Source organism: Aplidium turbinatum, chromosome 9 (assembly GCF_918807975.1).
Source record: "Aplidium turbinatum chromosome 9, kaAplTurb1.1, whole genome shotgun sequence".
Taxonomy (NCBI): Eukaryota; Metazoa; Chordata; class Ascidiacea; order Aplousobranchia; family Polyclinidae; genus Aplidium; species Aplidium turbinatum.
Window position 1 is genome coordinate 23373889 of NC_137480.1, and position 19199 is coordinate 23393087.

Sequence of the window (19199 nt, forward strand, 5' to 3'; positions counted from 1 at the left end):
TGCTTGACTTGTGTCATCTTTAATAATGTTTTTACAGTTTTAGATATTTACTGTTAGTATCTCTACTGGGACAATGTTTAGCTTTAAGGTCATAAATATGTTAAAAGTTGACACACATGTGGGGTGATGATACAGTTAACAGATGTTATGTACTCTTTATGCTCTATCAGTTACAACTTAGGTTTATTTATTGGTCAACATACTTTTTAAAGAAAAATTGTTATGGTACTTATTAACAACACCTAAGTGTTAGATTGAGAGTCATACTTGTTAAACAAGGAGTGATAGGAACGCACTGTATTGAGTAAATTTTTTTCTACTTTTTTTTGGCAATAGCATTTAATTTCCAGATTCTATGACAACAATAACAACATACATATGGTTTACTAAAACCAAAAATGTATATACAAGGTTAGGTCAGATATATATATATGTTAAAGCTTTGGTAGAGGGTTTGCTTTGTTGAACCATAGAGAAATAAAACATAGTAACTTTAGCGGGTTTAGCATACTTTATTTCACACAAAATATAACATAATTAAATAAAATAAACTCAAACGTTTTCGACACGTACGTGTGTCCTCATCAGGAATTAAATCTGCAATACATAAAATGAAAAATTGTAAGATAAATTTGACTATGCACTGTAACTATAACGACACTCTGGACTGAAAGCACAAACTGAACAAATGATACGAGAATGATTGCGAGTAAATTATGCGGTGGGAAACAGATCACGTGAGGTGTAGACTACAGGCATTGGACAAAACAATTAGAACACACACAAAAGGAACGATGAGCCACAGGCGAATAACTGCCGGTTGAGAGATGGATTGTTACGTTTGATTCTTAAGGCTTCCATGATCTTAGTCTGAAAATTAGATCTGCCTCGAGAGATGATTTTAAATCTGGCAGTCATTCAACCGGCAGTTATTCGCCTGTGGCTCATCGTTCCTTTTGTGTGTGTTCTAATTGTTTTGTCCAATGCCTGTAGTCTACACCTCACGTGATCTGTTTCCCACCGCATAATTTACTCGCAATCATTCTCGTATCATTTGTTTAGTTTGTGCTTTCAGTCCAGAGTGTCGTTATAGTTACAGTGCATAGTCAAATTTATCTTACGATTTTTCATTTTATGTATTGCAGATTTAATTCCTGATGAGGACACACGTACGTGTCGAAAACGTTTGAGTTTATTTTATTTAATTATGTTATATTTTGTGTGAAATAAAGTATGCTAAACCCGCTAAAGTTACTATGTTTTATTTCTATATATATATGTGTAGGCTACCGTACTGTTGTGATCAACCTAAATGTATGTTCCTCAACCGTACTGTTCCTTAAATGGGCGATCAACCTAACACAGAAAGCAATCATTAAGAAAACAAATCAATAGATTTTTTTTCAAGTCTAAACCTTAAACCATTTGACCAGGTTAACACTCACAATAGCATTTCAATAAAAAATTTTAATATAATTTATGTTGTGGAACTGCAACATAAATTCTAATTAATTCGGTTCCATAACATAAATTATACTAAAATTTTTTATTGAAATGCTATTGTGAGTGTTAACCTGGTCAAATGGGTTAAGAATTAGACTTGAAAAAAAAACTATTGATTTGTTTTATTTAAAAGTATGTAGTTTTCATTGGAATATTTTGATGAGGTTTTAATGTGTATATATGCATCTTATAGAATGTGTAATTTACAACTGTAGTTTTTCAATGTTTATTAAAAAAACTGTCTTTTACCTGTAAAGTTTTTCAAAATGAGTACATTAAGTGAGGTCCCCCCAAGCAACATACGACCACCATCTCGTATCAGACGAGATAGATCACGATCAAGTTCAAAATTAAAATGGAATAATGTTTCAACCTTGCCTGACAAGGCGGCCATGTAAGTTACTTTTTGATAATTAGAAGTTTTGTGAAAAACGTTATTTTTCTGAAGTCGCCTATTGTTTTAGTGTATGGTGTAGCCTATGTTTATCTAAATTTCTAGAAGGTATATATTTAATTTTTTTGGGAAATGATGGTACAACAAAAGTTATATAAAATTTGTTTGGGAATCGTAGACAATACGTAAAAGCATTGAAGCAGGCTAAGAACTAGGTTTTGAATAAAAAATCATTGATCAACATTTCAACTAAATTCTATGAGAAGTTGTATATATATATAGTTTGTATTGGCCTAGTTGAGTATCATCAACACAGAGGAGCCAGTTTTCATGATAAAGTGTCAGAGCTTTTTCTATAAATTAATGACTGAGACAGACTGTGTCATAGCCGATATCACTTTGCTGTTATGATAGAAGCAGTAAAACAAATTGTCGTATGTCAGAGTGAATATTATCAATTATGTATGATACAGTTACAATGTTTGTGACATTAAATATATGTATACAGTACAAAGTATCAAATCATTTGTCTGAAAGTTTGCATCTATCTGATTTGAATACTCTAGCTCTAAATGATTTTTAAAATATTTCTGTTTAATTTATTCTCAAGCAATCAGTAATTATAATTGCAATTACTTTAACAGTACCGGTACCCTTGATTATGACACCAGTTACATGTACATTTCTGTGTGTGCAATCAGCTGTGATTGCAAAACAATTGCAACCGATAGCGATTACTCCATGTCTGGTTTATAAAAAAAGTGCAAGAATCTCTGCTTGAAAAAATCTTTGCAATTTCTACCCTCCTTACATAAAACTGTCTCAGAACCTATTACCATGTTTAAATCTCAGAAATATAACTGATATTCAAGATTGTTGTCAATGCTTTTCCTTCTGCTTCACTTTTATTATTTTACTTGAGCGGTTATTTGTTGCTTCTGCAGACAGACACCTAGTTTGAAAATTGAAGATTACGACCCTGGGTATGCATTACGGAAGATTGCTCTGCTCTATGAGAAAAACCAAAATGATGAAGTTGCTTCATTAATAAACAATTTATCATCACAAACTCTCAAGAAAATCTATCCTGACTTCCCCATAGATATGTTCGTTGAAGGGATACCACATACACTCTGCATCATTAATTCTTTGTATTCAAGAGTTTTTACCGAGGTAAGGTGCTGCGATTTTTTTAACGTTTGTTTTTTGGTTTGATGTTTTTGTTTCATCAATCATTTGTTACGTATTTTTTAAATTCTGAGTTGTTCTCTTGCTATTATTGTTATTTTAACAATTATTAGTTATGACTTAGGAAATGTGTTAGTTATAGTGTAAACACAGAAGTAAAGTGAATAAATTATGTTAACGATGTTATTGTTGATGCGTTTTTTTGAATCTTCTTATTGCGGACTGTGATTTACTAAGCATCTATTTTTTCCATTGCAGCGCCCGAGGCATTTTCCTGTTTCCGCTCTGCCTCTAGGCAGCCTGGTTATGCAAATTGTAAAGCTGTATGCTCGCAGCTTATCAAAAGACTTACCTAGATTAAAATCCTGGGAAACTCAAGAAATGCAATGCAAGAATCTACTCAAGGTAAAGATCTGAGATAGTTTGACTCAAATGTTGTATTTCAACAATTTAGCATTGCAATCATTTCCACATGTAAAAATTTCTTTAATCAAATCTTATTTACCCAATTAAGGTAAAAATTATGCTCATGAAAAATCATTATTATTTGGTTATTGACTTATTTCGCGTACCATGACCATACAGTACATTTAACCCATTAGTGCCCGGTCATCGTTCTAGTCGGAATATTTTTACAAAAAGTTTCATGTAAGATCCTTATGGGTTGAATATGAATATTCAAAAGAAATTTTTCCGATATCTGTACCAGGAATGCAGAAAATGGTACGTCCCTCTATGGACGCTTGGGCACTCGTACGGAGGCTTGATGTAAAATAAACAAAATTAGCATTTTCCGGTAATGGAATTTTTGAAGTCGTAAAAAGCAATACTACTGCTCTAAAATGCGTTAAAAATGAATTTCTAATAAAAATGCATCGCTTTCTCATTAGATTTATTGAGAAACAAACAAACGAAACTCGATCTAAACAGATAATATTACAAATTCCTTTCAGTTATGATACATTTCGAAGCAATCTGGGTGCAGTTGAACATAACACCGACGGCATCTGTATGACGTGCATTTGTAACAGTATTTACAGACAACTTTTTTGTCCGTCTTGATGATCAGGTGATCCCTTCTGATCTCTTCACGGTTGGCAAATGCATGCGTCGATGGTAAGAGAGAAAATGTCTTGCTCCCATTGACTATAATTGTCATTTCAACACATGATCGGATAGTCAAGGAGGATAATCTTTTCCATATCTCTCTCTCCTCCGTGATTGCCCCAATTTTTTCTATAAAACCTCCAAGCTTGCACCATACTGATACTTAGAATCCAATTGTACACACCCCTACCAGTTGCGGCTTCTTGAGCGGATGAAATAACAGGAACTGAGATTGTCCCACAGATCCTCACCTCCATGTTGTTATTGTAGACCTTGAGTAAGTAAGGCTGATCCATGTCCAGTTGCTTTATTGAATCAGGAGAGTATCTAAAATTTGATAAAATGATTACCTACTATAACTGAAAGACAGTATTGTGTTCAAGAATCTTTCCACACAACATTGGTTTGATCATCTCCAATGTAAAGTTGCTTCATATCTCCCTTCTTCATATCAATGGTCTCTTTCTTTGATAGTAAATATAGATTGTTCATTCGATTTCACCTTATTGTCCCCAAAACATCTATTCCTTTCTGAGGCAAATGATTTATGAAATCCAGGCTCGTGAAAAGATTGTCGCACACAACCTTCGAACCACGAATCAGTCGAGCACTTTCCACACGGCCATAAACAACGTTAGGCCCCTGACTCAGTCCATACTTGAAGATGTTTTTGTTCTAGCGTAGGGGACACAGTGGATTAGCTCTCCAGAGGGGATGCACATAGACCAAATTTTAAACCCGAATCTTGTTGGTTTGCTCTTTATGAATTGCTTGAGAGGGTGGGAACCAAAATAACGGATCATTGATTCGTCTACAGCTGTGTACTTAACAAATTTGGCTGCTGTTTCATTCAAAGCCTCAAAAAGAAGGGCAACTTTCCAAAATGGGTCGTCTTTAGAGTAGTTTAAGTTGGAAAAATGGCTATAGCGCATTACCTCATCAAAAAGATTCTTTGACATGGCTCTTCTTGCCATCACATTGCTTGTATCATCTCTCTTCTCCCAATACATCCTGCGTGTGAAAGGGGTGATGTATCCTGTCATAAACATTATTGCATGACTTGCTCTTAATAAGGAATTATCCACCTTTGACTGGAAGGCCAATGGGTTTTGTTGTGCTGCATACCTCTGGGTCTCTCTCACTACTTTGTTCACAAAACCATCAGTCAGAGATGAAGAGTTTCATATCATACGGCGTTTTCACATTATCAAGATCAATGGGTAAATTATCATGGCTTTTCAGCTTCAGGAAAAGGAGGAATTTTTTAACCCAGTTGATTTTTGGCTGTAGACTGGATCCTATCTTTGTTTCTGACGCGTACAGGTAGTATCTTTTCTTCCGTTAATTCTTCTTTAATTGATGATGAGTTACGAAACACAGTTTTCAAGGACGGCCTTTCCTTTTTTTAGTTGCAAATGTGACTTTTCCAATTAGTTTGGGTAATTTTGTATACTGTCTCTTGCCAGGTTTGTTGTACGATAATTCTTCTTCCAGGTCATGTAACGCAACGGGCGTTGACCCACTTTCTTGTGCTACCAGTACTTTTTTTACGTTTCTTCTTGGGTTCCAACGCAATGGGTTAGCTTTGGATGGTCCGGGTAGCGGCTCTGTCTCATCGTTATCAATGTAGGCCTCTCCTTATCTTTAACAAAATCCATGTCCTGAGAATCTTCAGTGTGATGCATCACTATTTCGTCTTTCTGGTTCAGGATTCCTTTTCCAACATCGTTAACGCTTTTGACACCCTCATCTTCATTTGCACTGTCCTCATCGCTCACGTTGCCAGATTCATCAGGAGGAAAATTTACAATATCTGTGGGCTCCTTGGGTGGAGCCTCTTTCAAAATTTCTTGAACAGTGAAACGAATTTTCCTATAAAAAGTGCAAAAATGTACTTGTACATGAACTTCTTTTAAAAATAAAGGTAAATTAAAGATACATGAATATTTATAACAAGACCGCAATTTACAGTACAAAAACAGTGAAAGCACCTACTCCTAGATTCTAAAGCACCACCATCCGCATACGAAAGTGATGACCTAACCTTCTACTCCAACTAAACCGTCCAGTTTTGCAAATTGAATATCAGCGCGTTACAAATAACGTTCGCTTTCGCCCAAACATGAAAACGTACGAAGTCCTATAGCATTAGGCGAACCTGCCTATATGTCTACAGTTTGGCAATAAAGCGTCCGCGTGAGTGCCCAAGCGTCCCTACAAGGACTCACCTAACTTATAACTTATATTCAGAAAAAATAATAAGAGAAAAATAAAATATTTCGCTATGGGCACATAGCTATACATATTAATAGATTTATCAAAACACAAAGTTGATGAAAAACAATGTTATATACCTCGATTTTGCAGGTCACAGTTCGTGTACCATGTGCTGGCTCCATATTTCACAAAAGGTCCACATTGAACGTTGCATAGTGAACACTAAAACTAATTTACGAAAATTCTCTTGCGCTGGTTCTATAGCTATAATGTTATTCTAACCGAAGAAAAAAAAAATTGAAAAAAATCAGCAATCTGAAGAAAGCAATTCGGAATCTAAAATACCCACTTTTCACGTCCTTGTAAGGACGCGCGGGCACTAATGGGTTAAAACTTAAAAGACTAAATATGTAATAATCATCAAACCATCTAAGAAATGTAGATAATTGTATGTGGTGTGACCATGATACAGTGTGGTAAGAACATCAATTATTTGTCACACCAGTGGTTAAAACTGCTCTGTTACATACAAAAATTTGGGCGCATGGCAGCTCTTTTGTCACGCCAAACGTGTGCTTTGTTACAAAACAATACTATCTCCAGATTGCTGGTTACGTGGACGGCATAGGGATTCTGAAAATGCTGCGGCACAGGCGAAGGTGCCTCGAACGTGCCTTGGAGGGTCTCGGTGAGCACGGCATGGTGGAGGTGGAGACCTCTCCCATCGGAGAAGAGGAAGTCCACAGCGAGTTGATGCCATTGTCTTCCGCTTTGCGGGTGGAGCTGGAAAGAATGTCGGCAAATTGCAAAATGTCAACCCAAAAGCTTAACAGAGCCTCCCGTGCCCTGATGAGGCGCGATTCGGATAGCACTCCACGCTCTCCCAGCAGAAGAAATAATCTATTAGCTTTTGAAAGCAACAGAGGAGATAGAGATATGGGAACATTAGAACCTCCGTCGGAATGCAATCACCAACGGATGCTGCAGTACACCTCCACTGGCATTCAGGTATGATTTTGGAATGAACCATTCAAATAAGAAATGTTTTACTTCTTCTTTTTAAGTGCTCTGTTTAACAGTGTAGTACCGTAGCCTATGCCATTGAGCGTGTACTTGTCGGCTGTGTGCCGAGTGTTGAGATGATCGACGATCGAAAGAATGTCCGTTCGAAACCTGCGGAGATGACGCGAGTGTGTTTTGACAAAGTACTTAAAGGCATGCCTGAAGGGGGCACAAAGATTGGCTTCCCGTCCACTTAATCTGAATCTTTAACAATCTCCCTTTGACATGGGTTATATTAACTGTTAAGTGCTCTCGATTATTTTAAAGATGCAAATTAAAGAATCTGACTTTGGTTGGTTTACAGGACCGCCTGTACAAGAACAAAGCCATTCTGAACGTCGTTGAACCGACTATGAACTATGCTCAGCTTCCTAGATTGGTTTCAATTCTTCAGGTAGGATCCTTTTTGTATGTTAGTCTTAATCAAGTTAGTAGCCAGTACACCCGATGCACATACAGTACGCAGCCGGGTATGTTTTCTGGACATAAACAGACATAGCTGAGCAATGCCACAACATTTAACATTTAACAAACAAAAATAAAACAAATATTGAGGTATTGCGACTGTGCCATATTTTAAGCTGATTGTCCTGCTTTGGTATCATGCACGTTATAACGTCCGCATTTTGTCGCTTCTACCTTTTCTACACCTCTGCTATTTTTGACATATATGTTGTTTTTCGTTGTGATGGCCAGAAATAAAAACAAACTGAACGGATAATAAGTTTCTCATGCAATGTAAAATCACTTTTTTTAAAGGTTTGCGTCTGAAAAGGACTATATGCATAACCGAAAACGTTCGCTCTTATATTTGTGTTTGTGTTATTATATAATGTTCAATGTTGTGGTGTTGCTCAGTCATGTTTGTTTGTGGTTAAAAAAATAACCTCTCTAGCCAAGTTTTTTGGACAGGTTTGGACACATACAAAATTCAGGCTTTAAAACAAATATTTTCCAAGCACTCACTTTAAAGTATTTTCCAGGAACGGATAGAATGCGACAAAGACTTGCTCTTAACATTTTCCCAATTGCGAAAGGAGATTGTCAACGTACCACCCGATGCTAAGCTTGCACCTGCACTCACTCATTACTCTCAAGCCTTCAATGCTGTCATTAATATTTTAAAGGTGAAGCAGTGATAAATTTGTGTGATGACAACTTAATATTTTGTCTCACAGTTTTATAATTTAACTTATTATTTGAAGCTTTTTTTTTTACTGGCTGAAGTGTGTTTAATTTTATGATATGTTTGTAACGACATCGGAAGCTCTAGACTTAGAGCTCGTATACTGACGTCATCTAATCATGCTTACGATGATGTCCAACAAGTCTTGACATGTTCTGAAGATTTAGTTCGTTGATTGACAGCTGACTTTGTTTTGTAGGAGTTCGTACCGGACGACCCTGGCACTCCTGAATCGTATTCAACAGGAGGTTTTCGAAGCGACAGTGACTCCAACATGAACTCTTTCAAGCCCAAAGCCCCCCCGCGGTCGTCACCCCTCCATAATGGTGGGTTCAATGGTAAGAATCGATAGTTTTGTTCAAAAAAAAAAAAAAATGTATAATGATGTTCAAAATGATGACAAATCCTCTCCTTGGTTGTTCAACATCCTACAGACATGAATGGGTTATTTGTGTGGTCAGTTACAATGCATTGTTATGCCCGAACTGCTACTACACTTCAGCAGCAGGTCCAACGAAATACCCTAAGTTGTCTAAGTTTGAAAAGATTGTTTTGACCATTCAAGGTTTTTACTTGGAATTCTGCCTTACACCGCCGTGTGCAATAGACATGCACAAAGAGACACTATCCGACCATTTGGTTTGCCATGTTCCCACAGTAGTTCAAAGTTGTAGCCATCGATGATTTCTGTCCATTTAGTTAGTGGGCTAAGTGCTCACGAATGGACAATGAGTCTCAACAACTGTACTTGAAAGGGCTTGTCCTTATGAAGTCACAATGTATTGTTTGGTTTGTTAATTCTAGTAGCAGCTATTCACACAAGTGCCCATTATTTTGTTTTTCTTTTCTATTTTAAAACCAGCAAAATGGACTAAATGTTGATTGAGATTTATCAAGTGGGAAGTTTTTGGCCGTAAAATCATTTTAGATTGTGATTTTGTTCCACAAAAGTACTTTCAAACTTTTGTGTGGGCTTTCCTTTTTATAACAATCGAAACTTATGCATGATACATCACGGTTTTGTTCGTGTGGCCCAGCATTTTTGAGCAGGTTCTTACTTCTGTGTTGACTTTTTGTGTTGGAGATATCTTAGCTATTTGGGGTCGTGTTGTCTGTATGACCTCTATGTAGGCGCGGAATCTTCAGCGATTTTAATATGGATAATAAAGATGATTGGAATCTTGTAATCTGACGCTGTTTGTAAAACGTAACAAGTTTAAATGGATGTCTTTTTGAATGTCACAACCTAACAACAACAAATTAAGATGGTCTTCCTGTGCCGCGAAGGATTGGCCTTTGTCTGTATGGTAATTTAATCTTGGTCTAATTCTTTATTGTTGTGTAATATGTTTGATATGTAATTGTTTGGATGAATTACAGACAATATGAAAGTTATGCAAAGCCCCCATTGGGCAATCGTTTGATATGTAACTGTAAGATTGATCAGTGACCTGCCTTGCCGTCCATAGACGATGAATCAATGTCAAAAAAAGTCTAATTTGCTGGCAGGGGCAGGCTTGCTGACCGATTCTAGAATACTTTGCTTAATTTTCTTCGTCTTTATCTTTTTGGATGGACTAGATTGATTTTATCAACTAAAATTAACAGAACAAACTACATACCGGTAGTAAGTTAAGAAAGTGAAATACTTTTATATAAACTCTTGTACCTCATAAAATGGGGTCTGCTACTATTCGGTGAGTCCGATTCGGTGAGTTCCTAACCTCTAACTCCTAACCCCTAACCCTAAAACGGCAATGATAATTAGGCTACGGTACTCAATAATTTAAAAAAAAAAAATTAAAAAAATCACCGAATAGTGATCGGACTCACCGAATCAGACTCACCGAATCGGACTCACCGAAACGGGCCATTCCGCATAAAATGACGGCGATCCATGTTAAGACTCCGTTGACGTCGGAAAATGTTCCTGCTGTTGTAATTTTTAAATACGTTTTGACACTTTTTGCACTATCAACAATTTCCTTACGACAAAGCTTTTCTCAAGGTATGCAATTGCCCTCCCCAAAATTTTATCTTATCTCCCAAAAACGGGTTTTTAATGCTAATACAACGTTTTAATAACATTGTAGTACATGTTGAACGATGTTTCATAAATGTTTGATTGCATTTAGCTGCTATATTTTTAAACAAACTCTTTATTTCAGATGTATATATTCAAATGTTTTCCCCCCAACAGTTGCTCCCCCCCTAAAATCTTCTTTTTAACTCCCTTACTGTTCACCCATTCCTGGCTTACCGTGTTGTTTTGATAGGCATTCATATGGTTTGCCTTTCCAGGAAGCCCGTAATTTAAACAAACATTTCCTATTTGAAAATATTATCATAAAAATAAAGCGTTTTTGTACCTCATATATAATATATATAATACTCAGTCAGTAAAGTTGCTGTTTTTACATTGTTTTCATGTAACATGACGTTGATACGATCTGTAATGGCAAGTTTTACTGACTGAGTATGGATTACACTGAAGTCCATTTTCGCACAACTTTATGGCTCAAAAGCATTCCATATTATTTGAAGCCCAATTTGATCACTTTTTGTTTATTTTGCTTTCTTTGAGCTCTGCGTAAAATTTTCAACAAAATACTTTATTGAAAATTTTCAATGCCATGCTGATGTTTCTCTGACAATAACTTAAATCTAAATATGATTTTTTAAAAAGAAATTTGTAAGAGCAACTCCGATTGTCATTGTTTGTTGTTCTTTCCCGATCAATTTATCGCTGTAGCTCAGCTGCCATTTCAACTCGGCTTTGAAATTTATGACCTTGTTTAGCCAAATCTCGTCAGTATGTGTTGACTTTTTTGAGTTTTGGTATAATTTTACCAGATAATGTTCATCAAATGATGTTCTTACCAAATAGCTATCATTGCAACTTATTAACGTAATGGTGATGTAATTTTAATCAGAAAATGATTTCTTTTCTTTCTGGCTCTAATTATTGTTTATCAACTTGACTCCATCAAAAATGAATCTTTTAGTTCAAAAGCATAAAATTGGTAAATCAAATCATTTAACCAGCACTGGCTTGCCAGGCATATATACGTTACTTTGGGCATTCTTGAGTCATGAAAGGCAAAGAAGCTCTCTTTGAAAATTGATTTACAGTTTTCGGCATGTCTAGTTGGTTATCGAAGATGCACGACTTCTCTGAAGATTAGTTTATTTAAATCAATCAAAGTTTGCGACATATTGCGTCGTTGATGTTCGTCATCATCCGATATCTGCTTCGTCACTGACGTGTTTGGAGAATAAAAAGATAATCCAGCTCGTAGTCGCCTGAATAAACACGATGGGGGTCAATATTTGAAATTTTGACTCGTATGAAGATTTTACGATTACCATGTGATGGTTGGAGTGGTGCACTTAGAAGGATAAATTAGAGGCGGCACAATGAGGTCGTCATTAGTCAAATAATAGCAGACACACAGACAGGCATTATCAGAAATATCGTGTTTAAACACGGACCTTGATACCCATTGTAAGACACGCAAAACTTGAGATTCGACGAACTTACCAACACAAATTGTTTGAGATCATATTGACATTCACACTGTTCTTTAAACCAACATTACTTCATCTGCCATTGTGTGATGGAAGTCAGAGACCCAGAAATCAGTGGTGTCTGATTGACGAAACGTCAGCAGAAATACAGATGATCGCCTGAAAGTGAAACACCTTCTAATAGTTTAGCTGCGTTTACACTAGAAGATGGTATCATGTTAGTGCATTAAATGCCATTTTAAGGAAATGTCATTGAATTTTTAACCTATTTCAAAGTTAGCCTGCAATACAACATTTTTCCCTTTATTGAAAGCACAAAAAATATTGCTTAGCACCTTGCAGTGTGCGATCTTAGTCATTTTCTAATGGCAAACCAATCTAACCCTGAGACATGTCATGACTAGTCGCCCTGTTACAGCTGGACTATAAAATTAATGACGTGTTATTAAGGAGCGTTGTCGTTCAATTTGAATGTAGCAAAATTGCCTTCCGTTGCTGTAGGATTTTATAGTTTAAAAACAAACTCTTTTTATTGCTTTGTTCATACTGAGCACCTTAGCACTCGGCTTTTGTTTTTTATGACTCATCCTATTGACGCCATCATTTGGTGGACAAACGTGTTGGCATAGTTATAATGTTCAGCTCCTTTCAGCATTTGGAAAAAAATATTTTTTGAATCTAATTTCATGACGTACGTAATGACGTCTTTGCATGATTTTTAAGCACCTAACAAAAATGATAATTTTATTGCATTTTTGAAAGTATGATTGTCGCATGCGCCATACCTTATTATTGATGTCATGATCTATTGTGTTGTCACCAAGTTTTTTCGTTTTTCAAGATTCTTCTTTGTTTAAACATTCAGTTTAAAATCGCATTTCAATCAGGGTTTGTTTTTTGTTTGTAAAGCTGAGATCATTGGTATTCAAGTTGATAGTATTGTGTAGGATAATGTTTTTATTACCTTCCTTGAGTCACGGAACACTTCTTGCATTAAAATAATCTTGCGGAACACCAAATGAAATTTTATAATGACGCAATAGAATATACAGGCACAGCACAACAACAATCTACTTATTTTCAGTTTTCCAAGTGCGATATCTTGGCCTGTTTAAATGGGTACAAATTTAATGTATCCATTGCCTCCTGCAGCTGTGTCGTCCGGGTGGAGGCTCTTGGTTGACAAGTTTTGTTTCTCATCTGCTTGAAAGCAGATGTTACTCACAGGATGGGGCTGGGGGCACGAAGAATTTAATATTCGGGCAGAAAATGCAGAAAGACAAACGCTAAGCTCTTGTGATTTTGATTTTCGACCGGCGTTCCAAAGAACACTAGTCACACTAATACATTTTTTTTCGAAACATTTCACGATCTTTCACGCAGCACTAGTGTTCCACCGAACACCGATCGAAGATCACTGATGTAGGATGTTGCCTGTCTGTGGCGTCTTCCACACGTTGATTATGACGCTCATTTTCTTTTAGTTTGTGATTATCTTTATGATGGTCCCACAATGTTAGCATCTGTCATATAGCCTTTGTAATTACACACATACCTCGGTGGCTGTGTCATTGCAACAATCAATACGCGATGGGGTATTTGTGTTAAATATAACCACAATGGGTTTGCTTTGATCTGTGACGTCACTGGTCCATTGTTCGTTTGAAAGTTCATTGTGATATGTCGTGAGAAAATCTTCCTGATATCTTGACTTCTCATTACAGATGAAATTACCATAATTCGATATTTCGTCCATAGTTCGTGTTATAATCTACCGATCCAAGTCGCATTGTTTCATGATTCTGACGTCGTGTTTCAAATTAGTATAAAGTACAGGGTTTAAAGTATGGAAGCATAATTTTCACGCTTCTTTTAATGTTAATATTTATGTTACATAATTTTACAGGGTTTATACTCTAAACGCTTCGACTGCCTTCTTTTGTTTTGAGAGTCCCTTTTGCCATGAGCATTTTTACAGTTCTTTCTTTGATACTGGTAACGTTTGAGCTCATCTCATGACGTCATTAACTCTGCTGTTTCGTCACAGGATCCTGTAATGGATCGGACACAGACTTGAATGTATCCAGCAACTCAGGCCACTCCAACGGTTGGTACTAGGCTAGAGCGTTAACGGTTTGCATGGAGTAAAATACTGAAGATGTTTAATCAGTTGTCTTGGTGACTGCTTGGATCTACAGTGGTATTAAATAATCATCATTCCCAAGTTGAAGGTAGTTGCAATCCAGCAGTGGTGGCAAATTGTGGCAACGGTACTGTGTCTTAAAGTGATGGCATTAGGAATTTGGTTTCTTGACTCCGTTTGGGAAAGCCCGACTTCATTAGGAACATGATTTTAACTACTCACCTGTAAATTATCCTTTGTTTGTTGACTCAACGTCTAGAATCAGCAGCACCAACTGATCTTGTTCCTATGCTATAGGCTCCGCATCAAAAGTCCACAACCCAGACGAGTCGGTGGCCGAACTGAGGAAGGAATGCGATCGGCTAGGTCATGAGCTGCATCGAGCGAGAAAATCCGTCGAACGACTTCGACATCGGGAGAAAGACCTGACTGGAAGGTTTGATTTTCACTAAAACATAAGATTTTTGTTTATCTGTTCGACTAGCAATTGATCGACTATGACGTTAATGAGGAAAATAGAAAACAACTTTTACCGACAGAGCAGTCTTTCTTTAGGAGTGGACGTAAATGAGGTGTGGGGGTGACAAAATGTGCCTTCCGTGATTCCCTTTTCCTTGAAACATCCACAGTTAAAAATTGTAACTTTTTTAGATTGTCCAAACAAGCTCAGCGCTCGTTCGACGGAGGGAATGGATCTTTCGAGGATCTCACCTGTGAAGTTAGGCCGAGCGAGCTGGCTCGTAACTACAGGAACTTGTACAGTGATGGACGACTGCAAGCGCTCGACGCCTTAGATGCCGCATGGCGCACTGAAGATGATGTTAAGGCCAAGTTGCTGTTCTCAGTCATGGTGGTAAGATGCTCATTTGCGTGTTACTGTGCCGTACAATCAAGACTGAATATTTGACGAGAAAAACATTTGATGTGCAAATGTAACGGAAATGCATTTTCGTGTCTTACGATAATTTTCCCAACTAGTTCCTTTCTCCGGTTTTTAGTTAGGCAGTTTTTTCCACAATTGAGCACCGACGTCTACATCTTTTATCTCTAATTCAACATCGAGATTATTTTTTTATCATTTACGCCAAAAAAAGATTTCACTGTTAACGATTATTATATGAGTATTGAGTAGTAATCACGGTACTAATTAAGAGGCGTAGTTGTTCTTGTTGTTATGGTTGTTGATGAGACAGTGCCACAGTTGTGCCATGAGACCCTGCATGAGACATAGTTGATCTTTGTGCTTCCGTATTGCAACGTACCATAGCAACAAGACTATATTTCTTCTTGTTGGTGGTTGTAGTGTCCTAGAATAACTAGTCGTTTGTCCATTCCCAGCAAGGAAAACATTTAATTTATCATTGGTTTGACGTCTGCAGACGTTGTAAAACAGAAAAATGTTGCTGACTGGTGTATAGCAACATAGCCAGAACCTGTGAACATAATTGTTACCTGCACAGTTGAGCTTTCGTTCATGTACGGACACGCTTGACCGCATCCGACACAGCCTTCATGACATCATGTGCTCGTCACGCATGGGTGGAGAGGCCAAGCAGGAGGGTGCAGTGAAGGAAGTCGAGTCCGCCTTCAACTCATATCTGAGGAAAACAACAAAAAACTACGACATCTCACCAAACGTGGAGGTAATTAGGTTTTACTAATTCTATTCTTTTGTTGGGCACAAATTATGTGCCTTTATCTTTCATGCCCAAAGCGGCGTTGATATAGTTTTACTCTTAAACTCATTGGGTCTTCTTTCTATATCGTTTTCCATAAAGCACAGTAGGTCTGGACTTGATTTGCTTAAATGTAATCGCGTATTAGATTGCGTTTTATTTAGGTTTTTGAATTTACTTCCTTTTAAAACTGAAATCGCTTACACCTGTAATATCCCTTGTTCGCATGACGCGAATTGTACATACATCGGTATGTCTACGCGGCATTTGGCCACGAGAGTGAGGGAGCACTTGGATTTAACTAATTTGAACAAGCAAAGTGCCATTAAAGATCACATATTCGATTGTCAAACATGTTCAAATAACAAACCATCCTTGGAGTCCTTTAGAATTATGCGTAAATGTTTCACCGAATTCGACACTAAAATCCACGAGGCTTTGCTAATAAAATCATACAATCCTCGCCTCAATACACAGTTGTTTGCCTCAGGTGCTTCTTATCTACTCAACGTCTTTTCTTGATACGTCATATGTTGCGTCTTTGCCTGGTGTAATTTAAACGCCACGTGATGTGCCTTTCTTCTGTTCTGCCGTTTCATTTTGCATTTCGTTTTTCAATTCAGAGTTTAGATCAGTCATTCATTTTCATTGTAGATATGATAAGCAGTTATTTTTTGTTACTTGATAAGGGCTAACGTGTGTATGTCCGAAAACGTTTGTAGCTTATAGTTTATGTTCAATTTTAATCCATTATGTTAAATGCCGTGTGGTTGCTTGGTTGTATATGTCTGTGGCTGAAGAAAGTAAGTGTGCAGTAGATTGAGTCGCTTTTTGCAGCATAATCGCTACTTATTTCACAAATGTACAGTAGATAGAAACGATCTGTTTTAGCCTGATGCTGCGGGTTCTCTGGGGTAATAGCGTTTTTTCACGAGCTTTCAGAACACAGTTCTCTGGTCATATACATTGTGTAATCAGGGGCGCCGGAACGATCCGCCCCCCCTGTGTGCAATGACGAATAGCAACGCAACGTAATTTTTTTTAGTGCCAAGAAAAGCTTTCATTGTGCACCTTGCTTTGTTCATCTGCAGCAAGTTTTCTTACTTTCCCAGGACGTATTCAACCAGATCTGCAGCGCTCTGTACGACAGGCCTGGACTGACCAAGTCCCGGGCACTCAGAACCTACGTGTACGAATGCGTGCGGCTTTCGTGGTCGCTGGCCGTTCTCACCCCGCCGCTGTTTCTCGAATATGACGCGACGACCTTTGACCCGTCGAAGCACGACCGATTCCACACTTCAGACAAAGCATCGGGTCAGGTTGTGTCTTACCTGTGGCCCTCTCTGCTGGAGAAACAGTCAGGAAAATGTGTAGCCAAGGGAATCGTTATAACTGGAGTGTGATTGCGTCAGCTTTGAAGATACTGCCTTCCAGTGGTTGTATGCCCCAAACTCGGTTGCACGCACGTGGGAGCCAGCTTCGTGACGTGGAAGTGCAGAGAGCGGGGTATTGCGTTCAATAGACGAACACTTGTTGAGAATTATTATCATAAAGTTTTGTGCAGCTTTGTAACATCCCATATTCCCCGATTCATATTGGACCGGGGAATGACGGGGAAAGATTTATCCGAAAAGGCAGCTGAAGTGGTGCACTCCCACGCGCCTTTTCCCAAACGAAAGTGACTCTCAGCATATTACTTTGTATTATTTTCTTAACGAATCGATTTCCCCATATGAACTTGATCTATGCTGTGATTTCGTTGACTTAAAAATTCAACAGCCGAGATAACAAAATTTATGTTATTTTCCAAAATCTTTTGGCATAAGCCTCGATGTTGTTGGTGACATTTTACCATGATTTAGAAACAACCAGTTTAAATTTATTTTGCTGTGAACAAAGTTCTTCTTCTGCACCTGAATAGTCTGTTCCCGTCTGTCGTTTTCTTTGAGAACTTGACTAGTTTGGATGACATCATCATCCAGTGATTGATGAAAAGCCAGCAGAACGTGGTTTGGAGCTTTTTTGAGAATACTGACCAATCACAGACAAATCTGATGCAATTGTCAGTAGGGGCGGGTCCTGTACATGAACTTCTGTATTTATGACGTATTTGCAAGTTGGGGTCAATGTTGATCTACACATCATTTTGTTGAAATCGCCTCCCCCATGGCTACTTGTAGGATCCTTCCCCGACTGTCAGTAACAGGAATCATTTCTGGAACAATGAACTGATTTATATAACTATAACACAAGATATGCATTAAAATGATGGAATGGTATAGGTTTGTTAGAGTTGATTAAAGTTGTTAAATGTTTCTAGAGTTGTTAAATGTCGAAATTGTGAACAAATTGTAGGCTTGTTCTCTTCGTCTATCCGATAATGCTCGTCTGTAAAATTAATCTGTTTGTATAATTAAGTTATTCCTTGATTTTTTCCTCTGGGCTCTGTTATACTTTTTATTCATTGATTTCTCCTTCGCTTTGTGTCCCGTTTCTCTTTCCCGAGGGCCTTGCAACTCCACATTGCCAATTACCTGTAGCCTTGCACTTCTGTTGTACATTTGTTGTTCTGGATACTGATAGTCTTTTGATAAGTTATATAACTGTGTGATACGTTTATACTTTTCTATCGTCACTTTAAATTTTAATTTAAACGTTACTGTGTTGTTTTTCAGTTTGTGAGTTTCGATGAATTATTTGTTAGTCTCACCCAACGATGTATGAAACTTTTTATGCAGAAGTTAATTATGTGATGCAATTTTCCTCAAGCAAATATTTTGAGGAATGCCATTTCAAACCTCCAACTTTAAGGGATTCTTGAATATTTCTACCCTGCAACTTAATTTAAAAAAATAATTTTTTAATGGTTAATCTACAGGGCATTAGGCCACCCGGCCAGACAAAGTTGCCTTTTTACGTCGTTTCAACGTCTTACGATGCTGGTTTATTGCTTGGTTTATCAATTTGTTTGACGACCTTAAAAATTATGATTTGGAGTCGCGGCCGATATGAGAAGACCCACCATTTGCCTGGTGTACATAAAATGCATTTCCTCACTGCTGTGTATATATCTGTATAATTTGTTTTCGCATCATCAAGAGTAAACTGAGCAGTTCGCTTCTGTTGCGTGGTCGGTCCCTATGTAGGTTCGCGGCAGTCGAAATATTTCCAAATATCAAGGTCAACTTCATGGAA

The 19199-nt window shown here is 37.5% G+C and overlaps 1 protein-coding gene across 2 annotated transcripts; it reads left to right on the plus strand.

Moving 5' to 3' along the window:
- The first annotated feature begins 1700 nt into the window (after positions 1-1700).
- LOC145776912 (uncharacterized) lies at positions 1701-19123 on the plus strand. 2 transcript variants are annotated; one of them, XM_082588135.1, is made up of 12 exons: positions 1701-1897; positions 2842-3070; positions 3344-3490; positions 7013-7417; positions 7776-7865; positions 8455-8598; positions 8857-8995; positions 14233-14292; positions 14626-14764; positions 14980-15181; positions 15789-15971; positions 17117-19123. In XM_082588135.1, the coding sequence occupies exons 1-12, from the start codon at positions 1770-1772 to the stop codon at positions 17405-17407; spliced, it is 2157 nt and encodes a 718-aa protein (XP_082444261.1). In that variant the 5' UTR covers positions 1701-1769; the 3' UTR covers positions 17408-19123. The 2 variants fall into 2 exon arrangements, with proteins under 2 accessions (XP_082444261.1, XP_082444262.1); XM_082588136.1 differs by having other exon boundaries at positions 8857-8983.
- The last annotated feature ends 76 nt before the right edge of the window (positions 19124-19199 follow it).